Source organism: Panthera leo, chromosome Y (genome assembly GCF_018350215.1).
Source record: "Panthera leo isolate Ple1 chromosome Y, P.leo_Ple1_pat1.1, whole genome shotgun sequence".
In the NCBI taxonomy this organism is placed as follows: Eukaryota; Metazoa; Chordata; class Mammalia; order Carnivora; family Felidae; genus Panthera; species Panthera leo.
In genome coordinates, this window is record NC_056697.1 from 2936727 (window position 1) to 2946359 (window position 9633).

At 42.2% G+C, this 9633-nt stretch overlaps 1 protein-coding gene across 1 annotated transcript; it reads left to right on the plus strand.

The window, feature by feature from the left end:
* The first annotated feature begins 1441 nt into the window (after positions 1-1441).
* On the plus strand, positions 1442-8331 carry LOC122212670 (odorant-binding protein-like). Its single transcript, XM_042926613.1, has 7 exons — positions 1442-1733; positions 2237-2373; positions 3507-3577; positions 5913-6014; positions 6855-6956; positions 7180-7225; positions 8128-8331. The coding sequence occupies exons 1-6, from the start codon at positions 1488-1490 to the stop codon at positions 7218-7220; spliced, it is 699 nt and encodes a 232-aa protein (XP_042782547.1). The 5' UTR covers positions 1442-1487; the 3' UTR covers positions 7221-7225; positions 8128-8331.
* The last annotated feature ends 1302 nt before the right edge of the window (positions 8332-9633 follow it).

Here is a 9633-nt window from a genome sequence, read left to right on the forward strand (position 1 = left end):
AAGTCTGAGATGGGATTTGGGCAGCCTGGGCTCTCCATGCAGCCTCTAGAGGAGGGTCTCTTTCATTCCTTTCCTCTAGCCTGTGGAAGGTCGCTGGTTTGGGGCAGCATAACCCTGTTTTCTCCATGTATGCCCAAATTTCCCTTTTGATAAGGACACCAGCCTTACTGGATTAGTCCCTCACGATCTCCTCTTAATTAAGTATGTTTTCAGTGACCCTATTTTGAAAGTACACTTGAGATTCTGGAGGTTTGGATTTCAACACATGATTTTCGATGGGGGACACTTTTAATGAAGGGTTATTGCAACAGACTGGGTTTTAGACCATATTAGCCCTGCTCTTATCAAATTTCAAAAGATACCCATATATTCTTGACATTCCAGTCTATTCTTATCCCATAGACCATTTACTCTTTCCATTTCATAACCGACAAAAAGTGAGCAAAAGGGTTGTAAGGTTGACTGTTCTTGCTTTATTTATTTGTTTGTTTGTTTGCTTCCTTATTTATTTAGGCAAGGACTTCACACCCAGTGTGGACTCCAACGCGGGGCTTGAACTCACAACCCTGACATCAAGACCTGACCTGCGATCAAGCATCAGACACTTAACCAACTGAGCTACCAAGGCACCTCTGTTACTGTTTAATTTTATTGGCCTGTAAAGATGACTGGAAAGTTCATTTAATATTGAAGAAGTTGACCATGGTAACAGCTTCCTAAAAGACTGTTATTTTGTCGACTGATTCACTGTTTTTTTTTTAAGTTTTTAATAACAACTTAAAACCTGTTTTCTCCAAGCAGAACACTCCCCTACGAGCTTTCCATCAGTACAAAATTGTATGATTTCACAATCAACTCACAGGGTCACTCAGGACACTCTAAACCTTTGTCCCCAAAAAACCTCCAAAGTAGTGTACCGTCCAGCTCGTTCACCCACTTCAGAGTCTGGGAAATAAAGGAAGACCTAATGGTTCCACACATTTGGTCTGTGCCTTGGGCATTTATATTTATGAGTGGGCATAACTCAATGCCCACACATAAATCTTTCTGTCTTTCAACAAGGAAAAGGGTGCAGTTTGCTGGGGAAAGAAGGTGATTTCCTTGAAACTCATCTGAGAGAAAGGGAAGGACAGGTTTGTTCCCCGCACTCCCCCGCTCCAAGAATGAGTGAATGAGTCTCAGTGTGACATGAGATATGCAGGCTTGATCCAAACGACCCTGTAGGCAAGCCTACCTTCTGAATGTCCTTTGGAGGGGTTGATGGAGGAAATGACTAACATGCCTGAGGTCTGAGAGATGTTTGGGATACATTGCTGCCAACAGGATGTTTACTTTCAGCATTGTACAATGGTTTCTTGTGAAAAATGACAAGTAGATAAACATTGCCACATTCACAGGTGTTTACTATATAAAGAGGTCAAGATTCTCACCAGCAGGTAATTGATTCTGAGCTTCCTCCAGAGGAGAAACCAAGAGGTGTTAGAAAGATGAAGATTCTACTCTTACTTCTTGGAGTCGTTCTGGTTTGTGGCGGCCGCCTACCTTTACCGGACGGCCGCCTACCTTTACCGGACGGCCACCTACCATTACCAGACGGCCGCCTACGTTTACCGGACGGCCGCCTACCATTATCGGACGGCCGCCAACCTCTACCAGACGGCCACCTACCTCTACCGGATGGCCGCCTACCTTTACCGGACAGCCGCCCACCTTTACAAGACAACCTTGCAGAGGTACTAGAAAAAGGCTGACCTGACGTGGACATCTTCATGTGTGTGCCTCTGTGTGTGTGTGTGTGTGTGTGTGTGTGTGTGTGTGTCTTTTGGGGGGTTTTCTACGTATATCCAAATTTATGTGCATCTAAGCCTAGCCGTGCACCTGGAAACTCGGAATCCTTCTGTTCATCACCTCCTTACACATTTCTTTTGTACATGTCTGCTCTGGTCTATTAACTGGCTGCTTCCCCCGTACTTATAAAAGAGAAGGTGCGTCAGCCAAAGAGCTGTTGGGTTTGAGCTCTTGCATTTGATAAGAACGAGTGTGCTATTTCAGGACTGTGTGAATTTTTACTTCTGCTGCAGACTTGGGTTTCTCAGTATTTTATAAATCTTGCTTTTGTTCCTTAAAGTTAGATAGCTCACTGCTGATGCAAAAGAGGAGGGAAACCCATGCTGGATGATGTTGGAGGCCATCAAAAGAATTGGACCAACGTTTCTGATGGAAACTTTGCTTTTAGCTTTCAGGAGAATGGAACACGCTTTTGGTCGCAGCCACCAACTCTGACAAGATAAGCAACGGCCCATTCCCCGGTTATATGCGCAAAGCTGATGTGGACATAACAAATGGCACAGTCGTCTTCAAGTTTTCTGTCATGTAAGAATAGCACAGAATGAAAAGGCCTGATCTGATGACCCTGAGAGGGCATCTGAGTTGCATATTTGCAGTGAAATACCTCGGTGATGTTGAAAAGTGAGACTCTGAGTTCTTAAGAAATTCAGTACACCCTTCTTGCTTTAATGAGATGATTCTCAGGGACCTCCTGTGACCATAGGGTTCCCGACACTGGCCTCAATCATTCTCTACCCTGAAGAACTCCCAAGTAGCAATGTTTAATCATTATTAAATTCACCAAAGCCTTTGCTGCTTCAAATATTATTTATAAGATGCTCACTTTCCTGCAGGCATTTTATTAAGAACTCAAGAGTAACAGACGATGAAGACACTTTTTTACTTCCATTGTTCAAACCAGAGCCAGATACAGATCTATAGAGTAATAATATCATGCATGAAATTCTTTACTAAGAGGAAAGATGCGGTGGAAAGAGGGCACCAGAAAATGACAAATGATCACATAGTTGAAGTGTATTGCCAAATCGAAAACACCAGCAATCACACATGCTGATGAATTCACCTGGAACTAACAATGATTTCCACGCCAACATTTGACTTCCAGTAGACGACTCCTAGGATAACAAAATGAAGCAGGAGGTATCCCTGAAATCACAGGAATATAGGGCATCTGAAAGCACCAAATCATGCAAACAGATCCATGGCCTGTAAGATTAAAACATCTATTTACATTGCAGGTGGGAAGTATCATGCTAATTTCTACCTTTCTGAGTTCGGATGGAGCTGCTTGGGGAAACTGATGATAGCTTATGATAGTTCAGAAAGTTCTCAGTATAAAGAAATGAGAAAACTTGCAAGGGGTGGTGACAGGGGATTGTAAGAAACTGAATGAAGTCTGTTTCTGAAGACCTAATTTCTAAAGCTATAAGTAGAATGCAAGAATCTTTCAGTCTCCACTGCTCACACACACATAAACACAGGCACATACTTTGAAGAATGAGAAATAAAAAGAGACACGTTTGTCTCGTTTGGCACGTTGTTTACAGGCACTGAAATGATGCCTCATTCAGATTCTTGTGCAGTTGAGACAAAGAGAATGTTAATTGTGGTTCAAAGTTTGTTTTCATCGACTCACTCGAAGACATTTTGTTTTTAAGGACGAACGGACTGTGCACAGAAAAGTCTGCCGTGGGAACCATTGGGCGTGACAAGTTTATCAATATTGGTTGTAAGTACAAGTATTTTACTGAGATATTAAGGTCAAAATCTTAGTCTCCACTTCTTTCTGGAACTCTTGTCTGCCTGAATTCTAGTTCAACTAATCATTGGAAATGTGACCAGGCACACTCCCCTAAATTATCTATCCAAGCACTTTATCTTGTCATGCACAGTTAAGTCATAGGACATCGGTGGCCCCTTCCAATTTTGAGTATTATTAAATCATTGATAAGTGCTCAGGATGTTTATTTCATAAAGTTCTTGAGTATATGAGAATGTTTCAAGATAATTTAAATGGCCTTAGGAACTAAATATAATAGGTCTATCCTCAGTTTACATATCAATCTCATTTTGCTTTAAGAGAATACTTTTTTAAACATCATCTTAAAACATCTTACTGCATTCCATTCTTGGGAGATTAACCTACAATCCAAGGAAATCGGAGTGATTTTAATCACCAGGCACATTTGTTCGTAACCTCAGCTTCTGTTAAAAGCAATGGGGATGTCGGCTAACACTTAGATTCTAAACTCTTCCTAATTACCCTAAACAACACTCCAAATTTTAAATGGCCTAATGTCTAAATATCTGATTAAAATTGTGATGTGTAAGTCTGTGGTTACAGCCCTCATCTAAGATAAGAAACAGCACAACGACTTGGCAAAAAGTAAAATATATGCAAACAAAGTGAATTATAGGCCTGGCATTCGACCCTACACATATTCCTCAGTAACTTATGTTCCCAGATTTTTTAAGTTATGTTTTCACTCTTCTTAGCTTTACATTATTTTTTCCTTTGCCTGAGCCATCAACGTCCTCTATCATCTTTTCTTTAATTTTCTTCCTTTTGGTAACCCCTTCTAACTTAGATTTGGACAATTTAAGAAGGGAGAATGAGCTGCACGTACTGTAACAGCTCTTTGGGAACTAGGAATTGTAACCTACCCAGCTCTGTTCTGGAGAAAGTGAGGTGTCACACTGACAAGCAGAATACCAGCAGTGGCCTTGAAACCATCCCAGAGGCTCAGAAGACAGATTTAACTTCATTGCTTCCATAACCTGCACTACCTATATAAACTTATTTAGTGAGATTTTCTGCAAAGCCCTTCACTTAAAAAAATTTTTTAATGTTTATTTATCTGAGAGAGGGAGAGAGAGAGAGAGAGAGAGAGAGAGAGCTGAGCACGAGCAGGGGAGGGACACAGAGAGAGGGAGACACAAAATTCGAAGCAGGCTGCAGGCTCTGAGCTGTCAACACAGAGCCTGACGTGGGGCTTGAACTCATGAGCTGTGAGATCATGACCTGAGCGGAAGTTAGATGCTCAACTGACTGAGCCATCCAAGCATCCCTACAAAGCCCTTCTTTATAACATTATCATTAAAACATTTGGTTACTAAGAATCTGAAGAGATGTATAAACTCTTATTTAAATTGTTCCAAAGTAACCTAAGACTCATGGACCTAAGAGCAGACCTGTGCAAGATTTAGGTCCATGCCACTTTGACTCTGAAGTTGTTTCAACTTCCACTTCATCTCTGGCTGGGGCTGACTAAGGCTATTTGAATGGGAAACACAAAGTGGCATAGTTTCAAATAAAATCCTGATGAGTGGTTCCAATAAGGCATTGTGTACGTTGAGAGCAGAAGAGAGAACGGATATTAGAAGGTTTGGTGATGACGCTAGGTTGGTCAATGCTTATTCGTTTTCTTGTGTATGTGCCAGGGTGGATGGGCAGAGCCAGAGTGGAAGGTGCCCCTGCAGGCGGGATCTGAACGTGTGTATCCTCACAAGTAAAACCGTATTAATAAAAATGCATATGTTCATGGCAGCCAGAAATTTGTTGGGTAATACACCTAGATTAAGGGGGCAGACGCGAATGGCTCAGAAGATTGCCCAGTGTAGGATAGGCACTCAGCACACAGTCATGCAGGGTTTTAAAGGGCAACTGAATTTTGGTCTTAAAGAGAAATCATCTCCATTGGCAGGATAAGGAAAATAGGAAGAGATTTTAAATTTGTATTTCATAATATGCCATATAACAAGTCGTGTTGTTCAAAAAAAGTTGCCTCCACTGGAACACGTGTTTCAGAAAACACTTTAGTAAGACTGGAAGGGGTGAAATGTTAAATTTTGGAAGAATGGGGCGATAAGAAAAAGTTCCTTACGGGCCTTGTCTCCATGTCATAAGCAATGTTAGCATTTGCTGCGTCATCGGAGGGACCAATATGAGAATGTTTTTACCAATATGCTAATAGGCCATGGTAGAGCCAATCTCCAATACATTCACTAAGGCAAGGCTACAGTTTATATACATTTTACATATATATTTTTTGTCTCACTCACAGATACGAATCAGAATATTTTAAATATTTTTTCTGCCAATTCACATTCTATCATAATCAACATGAACACCAGAAGAAACACCGCACAAGCGTTTGTATTGCTTGGTACGTATATCTTCCTGACGATGGTCATGGCCGTGTAATATTTCCACTGTCAGCATTCTCAGTGTGAAAATCAGTAGAGGTTGGAGGTACCAGATCGTAAGACATTAAAGAATAATTCCCATTTGTGCAAAAAAAAATTAGTTTGATTAGAAATTATTTGCTAACAAGTCAACTCATTTCAAGCCACGGCTATCTTCAGGTTGACCCCAATTCCTTCATTTTATGACAATTTTTCAAATAGACTCTTCAGCCTCAGAGCAGAAACTTAAAAACAACAAAAAACCTTCCTCCTGTTTAATCCTTTCAATGCACTATTGTGAACATCAACGATTTCCACCCCCAGGGGCTTGAGAGGGGTGTTTCAGCTCTGAGATACTAGGTTTCAAGTTGGAAAAAGGCATTTGAAAACTCTGGTTTTCATAAAAAAGGAAGCTGTCTCCCATTACCGTGTGACAGGGCTATGGTTGGGAAGGTGAGAACCGTGCTTGCATTTTCTTTGGGCCCAGACCAGGGGTGCATGTCAGAGCCAGAGTCTGAGGTGTAGGCAGAGATGGGGTAGGCTGGATATTCTTGATGGATTAGGCCCCCAATTCATGGATTTCCTGCTGTTTTCCTGGAGTCCCGCTGCTGATGCTGGGCACTGCATGGGATACACAGGGGGAAAGCAGTGAACGGCTCCTACCCACTTAGGTCAGGCAGCTGACACTGGGACAAAGTCAGTGGCAACTGTTGGAGACTGAGTTAAAGACTTGATTTCCCCATTCATTCTCCTCGTTCTGCATGCAAAAATTCTTACAGGTTCTAATGGGCAATTTCTGCTTTATGCACGGTGATTTTCAGGCAGAAGACTTCATCCTGATGACAACGACTTTGCAAAGTTCAGGGAGTTGATGAGAGAAAACAATATTCCCGAAGAAAATCTTATAGATATGAGCAAAACTGGTAATGTGACTATATATATATATATTTTTTTTTCCTGAACATATCTCTCACCTGATCTGTAAAAATGCTATCAAAAAAAAAAAACTGATTCGTTTTACATTTTCTCTTCCATGAATTATCTTTCATAAAATCCATTATTTAAAAGAAGAAATCCTTACAAATATTGGGAAATGGCCATGATGGGTTGCTCCTTTATTCACCTTTTGTATTTGTCTTTCCCCAGAGAAGTGTCCTAAAAATGAGAGGGGCACCAACCCGTCCTGAACACTGTAAGTAAGAATGACGTGTTATCAGTGCTGCTATGTCAACTCGGTAATTATGTCACTAGAGAGCTTTTTTATGTTACATGAGGTTACTTTTTTTACCCCAAGATTGCAAACCAGTTGAGGTGATTAATGCTAAAAAGCAGTTTGGGGGATAAAGCATTATTTCACAAGAATCATGCCAGTGACAGCCATTCAGAGAGAAGCAGGAAAGCCAGATGCTGGTGGGGATGACAGGAAAAATGAGTTTTCCAGTCAGTTCTGACTTGAGGGCTGTCCGAATGTGTCACCACTCCATGTCCACTATTCCCGCTCATCCCGTGTTTAATTTTGCATAATTGCAACAGCCACCTCAGAGGCCCTCCTACCACGCCAATGACACAAGCGTTCAATGTGCATTTTCTGGCAGAACGTGATTTCCTTAAAGTGTGATTGTTAAACCTTTAAAGTAATACGAGCCTCAAATTACGATTGTGCTCTAGGCTAACACATGCCATTTGTCACTGTTGTTGGGAAGAAAGGGGTGAAAGAAAGGTCAAACAGAAATATTAGCTTTCATGCTGAATATAATGTCCTGAGGCCAGAGAGCTTTTGCAATCAGAAGACCAGAGTGTAAGTCCATCAAAGATCCTGTAAAATCATGTTTGATGTGCCATCCCCATGAACATTCATTCTGAAATCATGAAAGTGTTGGAAGGGATCCTGATTATGAAAAGTCCCATCACACACACATCCCTGAAAAAATTCCAGTGGGTCCCCCCCATATCGTGGGGATGGAGAGTATGATGTTCCCTGTGGGATTGGTGCACTGGGTCAACTAAACGTCCTCCGAACCCTTGATGTTGTACTTCCTGAGGCTCATACAGTCCACTCAACTCAACCTCCTCCCCTGTTTTATGCACCTGTAGCTGCATCCCTGAGAACCAGGAACACGGTCTTCCCCATGGAATCAGGATCAACAGCATGAAGAGTATGTTCCTTCTTTCTGCCTCACATCATTTTCTCTATTCATAAACATGTTCGCCTTTCCCATCTCGTCTCTGTCCATCACCATTCAGGTCCTGTTTGGTGTCACAGGATTTCTGAATGATTAAATAAATTGATTACACATGTATCCTGTACCTGTGTGTCTGTGCACATATGCATGTATCCTAAGCCTGTGTGTTTAATTTTAAAAACACATAAATATCCACTTTACATACAACTACCCAGGAAAGCATGGCTATCATAGGATCAACATCCCATCAGAGACAATTCAGATTAGGCTTAAATAGAAAAGCCACAGAGGTGTCTAAATGAGAAGGAGAAAAAGGTCTAAACCATCAGCGGAAGGGACGATGGGTATTTTTACTATAATGGTCAAGAAAAACGTCCCAAGGAAGCATCTTATCTACCACAAGGAAAGAAGTGTGCACACCTCACTGAGATTTATACACAGACAGTCTACAATGCCTCGAGTCATAATTGAGGGGAAGTGCCTACCATCACAGCACCATTACCCATGAAACTGAGGAGAAGGGCTGCTATTTCCTTACAGTAGGATCACAGTCATTACAGATGGGGCATCACGGTCATCCAAGATGGGGCAGCAGCTGAGACATGGTCAACCCAGAGGGTCATGGTGTCAGTGTAGCGCTTGGACAAACCATCAGATGGTGAGCTCAGTTGGGAAGCTGTGAACACAGTACGCAAGATCTAGAGCGTGCCATCCCATTAAGTTTCAAACAGCAGTAGACACGGGAACTTCTAGGGAATGGCCATTCCCATTGTAACAGGCAGAGCACATGTATCCGCTAGCCATGATACACAGGTGTTCACCATCTAAGAGATCAGCACTCAGGATGCCCCACTTACTCCAATGGCCGGGCCAAAGTTCAGAGATCCAGTCCACACCTCAGGAAAATAAAATGAGCTTCAACCAGTATTTAATAGAATAAATACAGTACATTCGGGCTTAAAGAGATATGTGCAATACCAAATTCTTATTATGAATTAAGAATGGGCATGGAGAGGCTCGCCCATGGAGACATTCACTGATGGAGATGCTCCCTAGTGGAGGTGCTCCCTTGTAGAGATGCTTACTCATGGAGACATTCATCCGTGGAGATGTTCACCCATGGAGATGTTCACCCATGGAGAAGCTCGCCCATGGAGAGGCTTGCCCTTGGAGACATTCACTCCTGGAGAGGCTCAGCCATGGAGAGGCTCAGCCATGGAGAGGCTCAGCCATGGAGAGGCTTAGCCATGGAGAATTCACTCCTGGGGACGATCCCTAGTGGAGGTGGTCACTCATGGACAAGCTTATTCTCTGCCTCCACCCTTAGCAGGTCCTCCCCCCTCCTCTTTTCCTCTTCTTATGTTGAACACAATATGTAGCAAGTGGTTCCTTAGCTTTTTCTTCTAATTACATGGAG

What these genes read in the sequence shown, in the direction of transcription:
- LOC122212670 (XM_042926613.1), top strand. Translation starts at nt 1,488, where the DNA reads ATGAAGATTCTACTCTTACTTCTTGGAGTCGTTCTGGTTTGTGGCGGC. An exon ending in ACAAGCGTTTGTATTGCTTG is followed by an intron (nt 6,015 to 6,854) that starts GTACGTATATCT and finishes GGTGATTTTCAG; the next exon opens with GCAGAAGACTTCATCCTGAT. An exon ending in TATAGATATGAGCAAAACTG is followed by an intron (nt 6,957 to 7,179) that starts GTAATGTGACTA and finishes GTCTTTCCCCAG; the next exon opens with AGAAGTGTCCTAAAAATGAG.